General features: G+C 36.7%; 1 protein-coding gene across 4 annotated transcripts in view; it reads right to left on the bottom strand.

Annotated features, from left to right (window-relative positions):
* The window catches only part of kmt2ca (lysine (K)-specific methyltransferase 2Ca), a 150,455-nt gene that overhangs the window by 97,353 nt on the left and 36,719 nt on the right, over positions 1–16,383 (bottom strand). For all 4 annotated transcript variants that reach the window (XM_082184953.1, XM_082184954.1, XM_082184955.1 and 1 more), the window contains exons 3-4: positions 9,005–9,102; positions 279–429 (exon numbers count right to left, since the gene is read on the bottom strand). In XM_082184953.1, coding sequence (XP_082041079.1) covers positions 279–429; positions 9,005–9,102 — 249 coding nt within the window. The remainder of the gene's footprint in view (positions 1–278; positions 430–9,004; positions 9,103–16,383) is intronic.

Genomic DNA, 16,383 nt, shown 5'->3' with positions numbered 1-16,383 from the left:
CACACACACACACACACACACACACACACACACACACACACACACACACACACACACCTTGCTACTTGTTTTGTAAGACCCTATTGACCCCCTTGAACTCCCTTGTACACTTTCTTCTGTCCAAATATTGTTCATCAGTACATCAGTGTTTGTGTGAACTCTCTCACCCTCTTCAGGGCAACATTAAAGCTTAATAAAAGCTTGCCGCTCAACCTTTAAACGCACACATACACACAGCTTTGAGTCAGTCGAGTGTAAGTGTTTGTGTGTGTACTAACCTAGTTTTGGCTTTTCTAGTGGTGGAGGCAGACGAGCCAGCAGAGTCTTCTGACACGGAACGCTGGAAGAGCGGGGACAGAGGCCTCTCGTCTCTGGGGCTGAGATCCAGTGGCTCAGGGAAATCATCATCTGTATCTGGCTCAAGCATATCTATGAATTCAAACAGGACAGGGACGATTTTAATGTACTTTCTCTTTTCACAACTTTTTCTTGAACAACAAAAGGTAGTCAACATGAAATCAAAATGGATAAATAAATATGTTTTCGTAAAATTAATCAAAAGTCTTTTGGTTTCTAAAACAATTTATTTTGCTAGCGTAACCAAGGTCATAAACTCAAAGCTCAGGAATGAACACATAACCAGATGTTTATTCGTGTTGATAAAAATTGCCAACATGTTAGTATGTTCATAACATTTTGGGGGAAAAACACTCCCCAGGCTCACCTTGATGATAAGAAGCTTAAAATGAACCCCAGTAGTGAAGGATAGAAAGGAGCTACAATCTAAGACATAAGACTTGATTTAATAAATTACAGATTGACACCATGACTCATTTAAAACTATTAAATGACTAATTTAAAACTATAAAAACAATAATTATCGATCAAGTGTTCCTACATAACCAGAAACACAAGCTTGCTTTCCTGGAAACATTTCATACGCCCACTGGAATAATGGAAACGGTCGTATGAGTGAAGAATGTTGTCTTGCAGCAAAGTGACTTTCATATTTGTGAACATGTCATCTGCTGATGCTACATTAAAGCAGTACAAGAAGAAGAGCTGCCAGATGGCAGTTACAATGACCCATGAGGAAGACGAGGAAATGTATAAAAACAGAAGTTCTCAACTGGGTTTGCTTGAGGATGCATGGGATTTTAGACAACATAACTGTACAAAACAAAATAATCATAGTAGTGTTATTTCTTTATACTTTAGTAGAGCAAGTAAAAAATATAAAAGTTCGACAGCTTCAAACCCTAATGTAATTGTATGGAAAAAAGAGACCAGTACAGCCTTCAGAGATATTTTTCCTCAGAAGAAAGTTACATGGATTTTCAATGAGATGAGCATGAGTAAATGACAAGATATTCTGTTTTATGGTGAACTATTCCTTTAAATTAGTTGAAAGTTTTTAAAAGACATCTACAAAACTCAGCACTGTGGCATGAATCTTACCTTCCATGGATAATATTATTACAATTTAAATAATTGTTTTCTATTGTAACATTTTAAAATGTCATTTTATTTATTTTTCAAAGACCAAAACTCCATTCTTAAGTGTCAAATTATCCTTCAGAAATCATTATAATATGCTGATTTTGCTGCCCAAGAAACATTTATTATTGCTATCAATGTTGAAAACAGTTGTGTTGCTTCATATTTTATGATTCTGAACACAAAAGTTCAAAAGAACAACTTTAAAAAAAACTAAAAACTTTTGTAACATTATAAATGTCTGCCGTTAATTTTGTTACATTTGATTAATACTTGCTGACTAAAAGTATTAATTTCTGTCAAAAACAACCAAACCTTACTGCCTCAAACTCCCCCATGGATATGGACACTTTGCTCCTCTGGAGAACAATGCAAAAAAAAAAAAAAAACACCTTCACAAATACGGTGCATCACAAAAAGCCACTACAATGGGAGCCATGACCTTTAGATTAACCTTTAAAGGGAGGAAAATGGCTCATCTCATGGCAGACTTGCCCACACAGCACTTGTAAAAATGGTGTTTGAAAAGGCAGAACATTGTTTTTTCCATTGTTCAAAAGAGCATTCAAGTCAGTAGACATAAGAACAGAAGAAGAAAAAAAAGGTGTGCACCAGAGTTTGATACTGAAGATGAAAACGTATCAGTGTGACATGAAGACTGACTGTAACTCTTATGATAGAGTCTATTTCCTACCATTTACAACCTAAATCACAGATGTAGCTCATGACAGAAGTTAGTGAGACATTTACTGTGCAAATACACAAAACACAAATACACAGCTGTATTTGTAAAAACATTTTAGTGTAAAAAGAAGAACGGACTGGTGTGACGTAATTTCGAGTAAAATCAGACCAAAACTAAGTTCGTTGGAGTTTGATTTTTGGGGAGTTCGAATCTGTTTGCCAAAGCGAATAATATTCCAGAAAAGTTTGCTCCAGCTGGAAAACACCTTCGAATATGTCATGGCAATGACATAAGTGTGTTCTAAGGATCCGCCGCCTTTGATGTGGAAATCTTCTCCGGTTAATTTTTTTTGTCCAGGCTGTCGAGATCAAACACTAATTCTAATTTAGCAATGGTTTAATGACTATATATCATTATTGCTCAGTCTCTTTATTAGAATTCAACCAGAAAATACAAGAAACTTGTACGCAGTATTAAAAAACATTTTAAAAAAAATTGCTTCTAGGCTATAGCCTAAAGTGGCAAGTATTTAGTGTGACCTCCCCTTACACTTGAGCAATAGCAGGCAACGGGCTCTCTTAAACCTAAATGGAATAGATCCCTAATTAATGCCATTGCTAAGTATTTGTTCTGATATTTCAAAATGACTGCTTTGAAAAAGGTCTATTACACCGGGGCTGAAAACTAAAAAAAAAGGCGGCATCAAAGCATGTCCGAATCCAATGTTAGCTTCACTTCCTTTCGACTGAGATCCCTTTATCTGATTGATTTTTGAAGGCAGCATAGATATATCCATCGCTGCCTTTGATATCCCACAATCATGGGCTTTCCACTCTGTGACACTTAAGCTAAAAAATAAAGATGGCGTCTGAAAGTTTAGTTGGTGGTTAGTTTGTGTGTAATGTACATTTTTGACCAACGTTTTCCACTTTTGATGTAATTTCTAGCAAGAAATTACAAGTAATTAAATATTTGCTTAGTTATTACCAAAGCTCGCTCCATTTTGCTGTATGATGCTTGTTGATCATTCATGTTAGTTCTTAGTGCATTCATTAATGCTAAGAGATACAACTCTAAAATGTAAAAATTGTATTAGTAAATGTTGTAATTAACAATGAACAATACTTTTATAAACCTCAGTTAATGTTAAAGATGGACTCTTATTGTAAAGTGTTACCATTTCATATAAATCCAAACAGTCATGCTTCCAGATGCCCATCTTTGAATATCTACACAAAGGCCAGTGCATTGGAATTAGATACATATGTATATTGTATGTAACTTGATGTTATTTAATGAAAATAACAAAATATGTATTACAGTGACGATAAAAAAAAACTGAAATTGGATGCGGTTCGGATTTGTTATGTTTCTGTCAGCTGCGTGAACATATCAATTTGCTTTCTCATGTCACTAGATTTAAATAAGCAACTTTGCTGCATAACAAATGCATAAAAGCAACCAGCTGGATATACAGTAAACTAATGCAAATAGATGATAACAATCATGACATTAAACATTTGGGTCGGGCCTGCGTGTGTTTTTGTCACATTGTTTTAACCGCCTGAGGTATTACTAATGTTAGCGTCCTCAGGCTCAACAGCAAACACACTGCTATTCTCAACTAATGCTGAGTCTAGTCAACAAATTAATTACTTTATAATGTTATTAAAACATGTACGGTGATGTACTGTATACCATTTTATTGTCTGTTTTAAATCTGTATCTGAAGTGTCCCGCTCTCACATGTCAAAACAAACACCACAATGCGTCAGTGATAGTTTTTATTTCGCCTCTAGAGGACGCTCTCATACTGTGTAATGACAGCGGACCCTTCTCAGGCGCTCCAGCCTGAGAACCCGGAAAACGCAACCTGGAAAAATTATCAGCTTGGATTTGCCGATAACCGATTGTTCTGATCAATCGGTAGACCTCTACATGTTGTATGAGTTTAAATCATTGAAAGCTTGCTTATAAGAGCAACTTTCAATCACATTCCATTCAATGTGCCAAAGATCATGAATTTGACAGACAATCAAAATTTTGCATCAGCAAGGCCACTTTCAAAGGGAAATCTGCAAACAAACTGGATACTCAAGATGTGGTATTCAAGCTGTTATAAAAACTTTTGAAGAATCAGGAGAGGTCAAGGATAAAAAAGAACTGGAAGGCCAAGAAAACTTTCAAAATATGATGTGAAGTTTCTCAGTGTTTCTTCTTTGAGAGACCGGAAGAAGTCCAACAAGGGCCTGGCTCAGTATCTGGCAGCTTCACCGGGATGACAAGTTGACCCTTCTACAGTCCGAAGAAGCTTGATCAGGAATGGTCTTTATGGAAGGATAGCAGCCAAGAAATGGGGGCTTAGATATGCTAAAACTCACAAAGATCGGAATTAAGATCAGTGCAACTGAGTATTTCAGAGTGACCAATCAAAGTTTGAAATTTTCCAATCGTCGACAATATCTGTCTGTCCTGGTTTGGGGCTGTATTTCTGCCAGTAGTGTTGGCGATATTGTCCGAATTGATGGGATAATGAATGCTGAAAAGTACAGACATGTTTCAATTCATCATGCCATTCCTTCTAGAAAGCACCTGATTGGGAATGGTTTTATTTTTTGAGATAACAATACCAAGAACACTGCTAATACAGTGAATCCATATTTAGAGAGAAAAATAGCTGATCACAGCTGATAAAACACTAGTGGCTTTCGCTTTTTCGCAGAGGAACCTTTTCATAGTTCCTAGAACTATTGGTGGAAGTACCCGGATTTTGGTGTGTTTGCACCGCAGAAACTAGGAACGATTTTAGAAACTCCTTTTGGAGGAACTATTTTTGCTCCTACTTCAGAGAAGAGTCTAACCCAGCACAATAGGAACCATCCGTGATGTTAGTGTACACTGATTGGCCGAACGCACACGAAACACCAGAGCACCCCGCCATTTAAAAAAAAAAGCTAGGTAAACACAGATAATAGCCTACATATTTACTCCAAAAACTAACTCTACGAACATGGAAAACAGTGATAGATGGGCCTCAAAACCTTTACGCTGAGGAGAAAATCCGATGCAACTTTGAGGGAACAAAGCTAAACATGATTATGTATTTCTGCTCAGCTAGCAACACTGGACATCAACCACACGACATACGCTAATAACTTTTCATTACTGTCTACTTTTTTATGTATAACAGTTCTATCTAATAACGTATTAGACAGGACTGTTAGACAGATCGTAAACTAATAAACACAGAGAATGCGAGAACTGTGTGCTCAGGCTCTGGCATTCTCAGCTCCATCAAAGTAAAGGTCCGCCACGCCGTCAAAATAAGTCACAACAACAAGTGCGGGTTACGTCACTTCAGAGTTCCTACTGGTGGTATAAATGCAACCAGGAAAACGTTCCTAGGGGAACCATAAGTTCTCAGGGAACCACCCTGGTGGCTAGTTCCTAGAACTAAGTTCTTAGAACTACCCGGTGCGAAAGCCCCTACTGACAGCCTCCACAGAGTCCAGACCTGAATCTTATAGAAGCATATGGGATCACCTGGACAGAGAAATAAATAAAAGAGAGCCTAAATCTAAAGAAGAACTCTGGGAAGTGCTGAAAGAAGCCCAGTATAATATCCCAGAAGATTACTTTAGAGAACTTCAGGCTTTGGAATTAGAAAGGCTTCGGAAGGCTTTTAAAAGGCTTTGGAACAAAAAAAATAAAAATCAAATACATGTAGTAAGAAGAATGTCATGAGAGACCGAGGGTTATTCCAACTCTGTTTTATCCCCTTTGGACTGTTTTTGGGTTGTTGTGACTCAGTGACCCAGAAGTTATTTTCTGTCGTCATTAAGGACTTTTTAGAGCTGATAAATGGAGAAAATAAATATCTTGCAGCCGCTGTGTCACTGAAGCGTAAGCAGCATCTTTATTTTAGTGCTGCTTCATACTGTCTAGACACAAAACTACATCTCTACAGTTGAATCAAAACAAGCCTGCAAATACATTTCTATGCAACCATGTTCACCCAATCTCCCTCAGAAAATCCAACTGCCCAGAGCAGAGACACTTGCAATGTAATGACTAGCATGAAATGAATGTCCTCAAGAAGGTTTCGTAGAAAAAAAAGCTGGCATGATCATGATAGAGTCCTCTGAGGTTGATAAGGGTTAAGACCACCCTCATATTAGAGCAGGAAGACCAGGAAACACTAACGTGACGTCTCAAGTTATTGAAGTGAACAAAATCAAGAAACAATCAAGATGATAGATACTGCAAAAACAGCAGCAAACATGTATCATTCACAGACTGCCTAAAGCACATTGCACATAAAACTGACAAGAGCTTTCTCCAAATGGCAAGATCCAATCTGAAGCCCATAAAGCCATCAAATAAATTTCCAAAATGTTAAAAGTAAAAAAAAAAAATATATATAATAAAAAATAAGGAAACTTGATGAAAACTCTACACAATGTAACTAGTTTTGGGAATATATTTATCATGTGGCCCAAAAAAAAAACTAACATGACATCTTTATTTTTTTATGACCATAAAATGTACAGAAAAAAAACAAAATAAAAAAAGAACTATGATTGGCCAATTTACATGTCAGTCAGTGGACCAGACTTTATGCCAATAGTTAAAAGTCCAGCTTGCAAGACTAAGTAGTTACTTCATGTTTAGACACACTGACACCCAGAAAAGAGATATCATGTCCCATAATGCCTTTAGCCCTGAGTGGGATAACAACTCTCTCAGCATGAAAGTCTACAGCAGTCTACATTAGTCTTCCAGGATGTGGGTAAGATCGGAAGATAAGATGCCATTACTGGTTACCAGAACACGTTTGTGAAAAACTGCACCAGTGACAACTGAAGTGCCAAGAATAAAAGGTTCAAGCGTACTAAATGAAACGAAGATGTTAAGGTGTTAACGAATGTGAAAATCATCTGCTAAATCACTGACTAACACCTCAGAATATAACTGAAAAGTGCAAAAAGGCAGGAGGGGGATGGGATGTGCGTAATTATTAGGGCTGCAAAAGAGATTAAATGACATGGGAATTAGTGACATAACATCTATCAAGTTATACACAATCCACCTCACACCAAAACACATAAATGTGAATTTACACAATACATTGTTTATGAAGTACACACTTACTAAACTGCAGTATATACTGTAGAGTTTTCAAAAGGTACAGACTTCGGTACCAAGTCGGTAGTGCAATTTAAAAATGTTACGATACCAGCATTTCCCTCTAGCATTTTGAGCGCTGTTGAATGGATTCTTAAACACCTCTGATTGGCCATTGTGTTGACGCGCTCAACGTATATGTCTGTGATTGCCCATAGAGAGCCTAAGTCCCTCCCCTTCCGGTTGACCACCATGGGACCTTATTTCGGAAAAATATTATATGGTAGTCAATGGCGAGAGACAACAAATATTTTGATCTCGTTTGAATTGTGCCCTGAATTACACATTTAATGATTGTCAATTTAAAAGATATATTTTAAAGTCAAGAAAGTCGCAGTTTGATGTAAAACTGTTGAGGTATAAGACTGTGAAAATACGTAATTACAAAGACTACAAACCCAAAAGGCGCACATGTGACGTCATACCTTTTCTCTCAATGAATGAAGCTGACTTTACTGAAGCTAACGTCTGTCATTTTTTCTATAGTCTTACGTTATAAGACTTAAGTTAAAATCGTAACGTTACGCCGTCATGCCTGAGTGTTTTGTACCAGACTGCACACATACGTACATAGTGCGAGACGAGAGATGTAGTTCATTGAGCGATTTTCACATAAAACTAAATGTTACTCTTCTGTTTTATGACAAACTGCGACTTTCTTGACTTTCATAATTATCTTTTAAATTGACAAACATCATATGTGTAATTCAGGGCACAGTTCAGACGGAATAAAAAGATAAGTTGTCTCTCGCCATTGACTACCACACATATTTTTTCCGAAATAAGGTCCCATGAGCCGGAAGCGGAGGGGCGGGACTTAGGCTCTCTATTGTGTTGACGCGCTCAACATACATGTCTGTGATTGGCTAAGTTGATCAACAATGACATCTTTGACGCTCTTCATCGAGCGCTTACTACATAGATACACACCGGAGCGTTTAAAAGCAGACGTCTATCAGCAGATCCCTAATATATCTGATAGACACCGCTTTCAAACGCTCCCGTGTGTATCTGTGTAAGTGCTCGATGAAGTGCGTCAAAGACAACATGTTTAAGCGTTGATCACAGATTAGCCAATCACAGACATACGCGTCAACACAATGGCCAATTAGAGACATATATGTTGAGCGTGTCAACACAATGGCCAATCAGAGGTGTTTAAGAATCCGTTCAACAGCGCTCAAAATGCTATGATATGAAAATGTCACATTTTTACCATTTCAGTCGGTACTTTTGACAAGACTACTATATTGTATACTATATGACTTAAATCTCACAAAAGCTTGATTTACACAAACTGAAAACTTTGTAAGTCTTTTCGAACGAGTCATTTGTTTGCAAACTGGACAACACTGGTCAAGCAGGGAAGACAATAGGACAATGTGTTGCCTATGTTTTCTTTGTATTCTTTTTTCAAGTCATTTTATCTCATTCAGGGCTCAACAGTAAAGATGGCCCAGGAATAATGTGAGGGGTTCAGACAAGTTAACAGGGCTGTCACTCTCTCATCAGGAATAATGTAGCATGGTCAATTCATTTTTATGGCTTGTGAATTTAAACAATTGATTTAGTTAAAATAATAATAAATAATAAATAATAATAAAATAATACAAAACTTTCTTTTAAAAAAATCCTCACCCATCTCTGGTGTGATGTCAATGTCTGGAGTTGGTGTGACATCAGAGGCGTCCATGCTGTCCTCATCATCGGCCTGTGCACAACCTCGACTACGAAACCTGCAATAAAAATAATAGTGAATATTCCACAACAGCAAGGCCACAGTGTTCTACAAACACACACACAAAGCGTTCAATACAGTATTTATCGTCTTATTGTGTACTAACGATCTTAACCATATCCACCTTTATAAACAAACCACTGAACTGTTTTTTACGTCATGGTGCAGGGCAGAAACCAAAAGCATGGCAGACATGGCAAGTCTTCATTTGCATGTTTTTATGTAAACGTGCAGCATTTGGCAGTGAGTTTGAGCAGCGTTTCCTTTTTCAATTACATCATTTTCAAACAAACGCTTCTATTTCAAAAAGTCAGAGGCTGCCTTGCACTGTGTTATGGGTGCTACGAAAACTATTTTACTCGCAGGATGAGTGCTGATATGGCTAGAGATCTTCATGACAGTGTGGGTCAGTGTGTGAGTCTCCACCCTTCCCCCACCCGCAACCAACATGTCAACACGCGTGGAACAGCCAATGGAGGCTCAGTGTGGCCTGCAGCAAGTGCTCGGCTGCTCGTCACTATGGTTACAAAATCTAGTTCCCTACAACAGACACGATCAAGAGGTGAGCAAAAACAAAACTCTACACACAGCACACTAAACATACAAGCTCTTTGAGAAGCCCTTTTAGACAGGTTTTGAGCAGATACATTATTTATTTGGTTTTAAAGTAAACTGTAAAGTGTATAAAAGTCTGTTCAGTGTGTGCTGCCTACTTTTTACAGTATATGTCAAATTCACTTCATGTTTAATGGAATACAAATAGCAGAAACTGCAATCATGTTATAACAAATATTCCAATCCAAATAGATTTGCATTTCCAGAAGAAAATAACAGCATTTGCAAGTTTTACACACCATAGCCATGTTGCTGTCATCATGACACTCTTGTTGATGTATCCGTTTATGAGAATAAACACATTTTAAAATTAGTTCCTCGAACTGACTACTTCCTATACCCATTGCACTTCATGAAGCGGTGCAGTTAGGGCTGCACAATTATGACAAAAAAACATAACTGTCAATTATTTCACTCGATATTTTAATTGTGATTTTAAGGGCTTGACATTAACACCCGCCAAATACGGTTGGATTTTAGAAGTGGCGTGTAATGCAGTCACTCCTACTAACCACTTTGGCGGGTTGAATTTTATATATAATATATGATTTTTTCAATTATAGTCTGAAAGCATCTGAAATAATAAACTAAGTGCACTAAGCAAACAAGTGTTGTAAAAAAATATAGATTTTTCAATACCGATACTGAAATATCTGAAACTCTTCCAATAGCCTACTAATTTCCTGCAGAACACGATATCAGCAGTGCTTTCTCGCTTTGTCATCTCTCTGACAGCAAGTTGACACACAAACCCGCCTCCTCTCACTCACTAGTTTCATTTGCTCGGGATGAATATTGTTGGTGTTACAGGGCTTGTATTTTGGCAAGGGATTGAGCATAATTTCTCATTCCCACAGATTTTGTGCTCACACGCAAAGTGCGTGCACATAAAGCTGTCTCTTAGTACTAAATACAGTTTTTTTCATTGCTTATTGCTCTTAAACAGTCAAATATACACAAAATAATGTCAAAATGATGGTCTTGGTGAGTATGTACGTAAGTGAACGTAAACAGTTGAGAAAGAAAACGCATGTGTAACAGTATAATGAATCCGTGGACCGTGTGTCAGGTAGTGACAACAGCCAAATATAACTGCTGGCAAATTATGAGATAATATTACACATACACATACACATACACATACACACACACATACATATACATATATATATATAAAACCAAAAAGTGGACAATAAATGGGTTAAACTGTTGTATCCATGTCTCTTGGCTTTAACTATGTCAATCATTGCAATTTCATCAGTGACTCACACAGACCATTATGATTTAGTGGATTCACTACCACATTTAAAATGCAAACTTTGGATCTGAAAAATATTATTTTTGTGAAATTGTGAATGCATTATATACAGAAAGTAAGCAAAAAACTCTGCCTTTATAATCGGTGAAGCTGTCAATCATTACATTTTAGCACAAGCTCACACTGCAAACTACACTGCACAATGGATCTGTTATCTACACTCTCTCAACACATGAGAGGATTCATGAATGTTATTCTTTTATTCACATATAAACATCAACGCACAGACAGCTGATCAAATAGGGGAAGCTCAAACGTGCTTGCTTCACGCGAGGTTTTTTCTTGTGAGTCAAGTAAGTACGTTTTAGCTATTTATCATATTTAATCAGCTCTATCTATGTGCTTGAACAATGTTTATAGGCGAATAAAATCTAAATTAAATCTGTTCATGAAATAAAGCAAATGTTTATCTTCAGAAGACTTGTATTAAAAAGCTTGATTCATATGGATTACTTTTACAACGTATTTATGAACTTTTAGGCTGGAAATTGTAATGGATGGACACAAAATAATTAGAGAATATTAAAAAAATATCTTCATTTGTGTTTTGAACTATAAAATCTTATGGGTTTGGAGAAACATGAGCAAGGGTAAAGGACAGAATTTTCATTTTTAAACTTGAAAATTTTAACTTCCTGAGGTTTGAAGGTTAAGCACCTCTTTTCAACTGACCATTTGTTGAAAAAGACAATATCATTAGTTCACCCAAAAATGAAAATTCTGTCATAATTTACTCACCCTCAATCTGTTCCAAACCTGTATGAATTTCTTTCTTCTGCTGAACACAAAAGAAGATATTTTGAAGAATGTTGGTAACCAAACAGTTGATGGGCCCCATTGACTTCCATGGTATTTTATTTTTTTCCATACTATGAAAGTCAATGGGGCCTATCAACTATTTGGTTACCCATAATCTTCAAAATATATTCTGTTGTGTTCAGCAGAAGAAAGAAATTCATCTGTTTTCAACAATGCTTCTTTTCTTTATTTTAAAGAGAAGACTTAATATTTATCTATTTCGGGTCCTAATTTTGGAAACGACTAGAATATGAAGCTTTGTGCATTTATCCAGCAGTAAAATTGTCCCTTCCTGCGCCTGTTGATGAGAGTCCGAAACAAGGACTGGTAGGACATTATCCTGCTCCACTTCACATACGATGAGTGGAAGGAGAATTTTAGAATGACACTATAGTCATTTATGACTCTTCATTCAACAACAACAGCTCGTTCCACGCGCCATGTCATTACCACATTTCTACATCATTGCACATGCACAGTACTTTCCAGTTTTGGGTTTCAATCCAATCAAGTGTTTACATGTCCTCTCGATCAGATTCAAAAAGGTTTATACCATCCCTTATAAATTTTAATTGGATTATTTGGCAAATTCATTTCGATTGATGTGGTTAAATGTGACTTTTGTTATTCTGACTGTGCAAGTAGTCCAATTATATTCGAATTATTAGGGTCCATGTAAACATCTTTCAAATTTACAATTATATGTTAAAAATAACGTTTTTTTGTGTGTTTTTTTTTGTGGATAATTCCATGCAAGGGCAAACATGCGCTGGTTAGCATCTGGAAAACTTCCTTAAATTATCCTGTGATTCTCAGAGCACTAACATTTACAGACCTAAAGCTTCTTACACATACAACTACCAACATATAGAAGACAAGTCAACAAACTTTACATTGAATGTGGCCGTCTAAAAACATTAAATGTGAAACGAGTTTACTACATATAGCTATAAAAAACAACAGTCCAAAGATCTTAAAACACTGGATGAAACCCAAATAACTGGGACTTGCAAACTACTGATCTCCCCAAGCACAATGCAGCATGGGTAGAATAATAGGCATCACATTTCCAGGCTAAGGTTTCTGGATTGAGACAGATACTGCTGCTGCCTGCTAGCCTGGCGCCCAGCGCTCTGATCAATGACCTACATCATTGAAAATGCAGGCTATTGTGCTGTGCTTAAGACAGGTTTAATCCAGGTCAACAACCCCCTCCTCTATAATGTGTCTCTCAAAAGATTCACATTACATGCGATATCTTGCCCAGCGACACAACAACTGAAGGCTAGCCAACTTCCCCAATGCCATTTAGCCTTTAACACCAGAGTGAAATGCTGGTGAATGTCAGGTTTTGATGCAAAAAATGTATATTTTAAAATATTATGTAGCCTACGTAAAGCCCAATAGAAATTTGCATACAAGATGATGCAGACCAAACCTAAGAGTGGATTACAAACAAAGTCAACGCATATTTCCACATTGCTTTGTTTTCTGTAGAGCGAACTGACATTTTCTGTGTGAATAATGTTTGTTTTTCTTCTGCTAGTCAGACAGTGAACGTGATTTCACCAAGTACAACATGTTCCTGGGTCGACAGCTTTGACAGAATCAGATTTGAGGGACACATTTACAGTTTATGTCAAGTGTAGGCTTACAACCAGGGTTAGGTGCTTCTACATCAGTGTTATTCACCTTTTCCATCATTTCCCTTTGATTTTAGGTACAAGTTATTGGTACAGCTATGGTTTAAGGGTAGGGATAGGGTTAGGGCTACATTTTCAGACAGGAATGTTGTTCCAGAATCAACAAAATATGTTGATCAAGAAACATGTCTTACTTGGCAAAATCGCGGTGACCCTAATCAACTGAATTTATAGAAGATCTGCTTTTGGAACCGCCACTATCCAGTGTTTTTTAACCTTTAAAATAAATTGATGGCAAACTTCTACAGATGTGTGAACATCTATGGGCATACAGAAAAAAAAAGCGTCAGCTCCACAGTGAGAAATTTATAGCAAAGCTGCAATAATTGCAAATCCAAGTGCTTATCTAAAATAGATGTTTTATTTGAGCTCAAGGCTATCTAATATTACTTTGCATGTACACATCCCTAGGGCATACACAGTGTATTGTGTAACCAGCGTAGGGCAAGTGAATGCAAAAGATCACATACCCTTTGCTGCTGAGTACATTTAAACCTATCAAAGAGTCTGATCTATTTTTCTATCAAACGTACATATAGGCCTACGTTTTTTAATAAAATAATCGGCCCTCGTGAAATCAAAGCAAGAATAAGAAGTTAACCTCATTCACATTAAGATCTGCATAATACATAAAATCAAGGCCTTTGGAGATTTGAGAGCAGGGTCGTACTTAATGGATTTTACGTGTACTTTACCATCAGGGGTAACAAGGTAAACAAGTGATGGGATTTGGGGTAATGAGTAACCTGAAGATAAATAAACAGCCGTTAAGCAGTGCTGAGGTGCAGAGGGTCAGGACGTTCCCAGAGGGATTGTGCTCAGGGCATTTATAGAGCTCTGCACTAGTCTGGCAATATCTAAAACACGGAACCCAAAAACAGATTGTCAGGAATTGAAAAGAAATACAGTTTGAGTACACCATGTTCAAACATAATATCAAATAAAACCTTCCTTTTTGGCTATACACACAAATCACTGAAGTGAAAGTAAATGAAATCAGTTCAAAGGTTTGGGCTCTATAAGGGTTTTTAAAGCTTTTGAAAGAAGTCGCTTATGCTCATACAGGCTACATTTATTTATTGTGAAATAATATTACACTTTGAAATAACTATTTTCTATATAATATATTTTAAAATGTAATGTATTCCTTTGATGCCAAGCTGCATTTTCAGCATCATTACTCCAGTCTCATGATCCTTCATATCATTCTAATATGCTGATTTGAAAAGCTTAAGAAACATTATACATTTCTTTATTGTCATGTTTGTTCAATTTAACTGCCCTTGCAGAATAAAAAATATTAATTTAGTTACAAAGTAAAAAAAAAAATATTTGACAAAAAACATCCCCAAAAATGTCAACAGTAGTGTATACTGGGTATCAAAATATATATATTTTGTATTTAATTTAAAGTTTTAGGACTGTGAAAAAAATTATACAACACATAAAACTGACATAAAATAAAGAAGTACTTTAGATTCAGCATTTCTAGGTCAAAGGTAAGCAAATTTGACCATTGACCATGTGAACTCCTTTGAACAAAAGGTCAGATTACGTTGCTACTACAGAAGCACACAAGTTTCCAACTACTAGGACATCTCAAACAGACTTTTCTCAAATAAACTTTTCGCTCAAATTATGCTGATAATAATAAAATAAAAATAAAAGAGATTAAAATAATAAATATTAAGCTAGAAAACTGTTAAATAAAGTTTATTGGTTCAGACTTTTGGACCCCACTCTAGGATTCAGATATCAATAATACACAAATGTAAAGCAACAACATGTACATTTGATGTATTTTAAATTAAAGTCAACATTTTGTGATTATCAATTTAGATTTTCCTTCCCCCAACAACTCCTGGCCACAGTCACGGCACACTGGTAGACAGCAGGAGAAAGCACGAGAGAGTGTACGAGAAAGAGTGAGAGAGTGCCAGAAAGAGAGAGCAAAAGGGAAGCAGAGAGGGGAAAAAAGCTTACAGTGCAAGTAGTTCCAGCTTAGAAAGGCGGAGCCTAAAACCCGGGCCGGACTGACTGGCTGAAACGCGACGCACCCCCTTCATAACAGCGCTACTCTCTCTCTCCACTGACACTTTAACCATTTCCTCACCCAGCACTCATGCTTACACAGTTCATACTTATTGACTTAAGTGTCTAGCATAAAAAAAATTAAAAAAAAAGATTCTTGAGGAGTCTGAGAGGGTAACAAAAACCTGCAAAATGTTTGGAGCTGGTTTGAAAATGTTTTGAAATAATCATGTAAAAATAATTTCTGGAGGAAAAAAACAATTCCTAATCCGTACATTCACAGTATAACAGTCAACACCCGGGTAAACATGCAGGAAGTGATGTCAGCAACAGGCTAAAGTCACTATAAGTAGGCCCACACAGAATCTGTGCCCAGAGAAATCCCCAGAAAGAATCCCCCAGAATTTAAACACCCATCATTCACAACTTCTACACATCCTTGTATTGTTGTTTATCAAATATTTTGAACACTTTGTATCATTTTTAAGACACTCCAAAGAATTCCCTACAGTTTTCATCCAAATCAGCGCAGAAAAGGCAAAAGTCGTCTGCCGACTCTGTCTGGACCTGAATTAGAAATAAATTTTAAATTGAAAGACAAGAACAAATCCAACATCAAATCTTAGATGTCAGCAGCTTTTAAAACGTTGACAGGATCTACAATCATATCCAGCTATAAACTGGATTTAATAAGTCTGGAGACATAGTCATAATAACAGAAGTCAGTTCCACAAAAAAAAGTTGAAATATTATGGAAAACATGCTTAAAAAGTAAATCAACAGTATTCTTAATTTTCAGTCATGAAAAATTCCT

Source organism: Leuciscus leuciscus, assembly GCF_965113295.1.
Source record: "Leuciscus leuciscus genome assembly, chromosome: 11".
In the NCBI taxonomy this organism is placed as follows: Eukaryota; Metazoa; Chordata; class Actinopteri; order Cypriniformes; family Leuciscidae; genus Leuciscus; species Leuciscus leuciscus.
The sequence above is the reverse complement of the archived record's forward strand: the minus strand, read 5'-3'. Positions and strand labels throughout refer to the sequence as shown.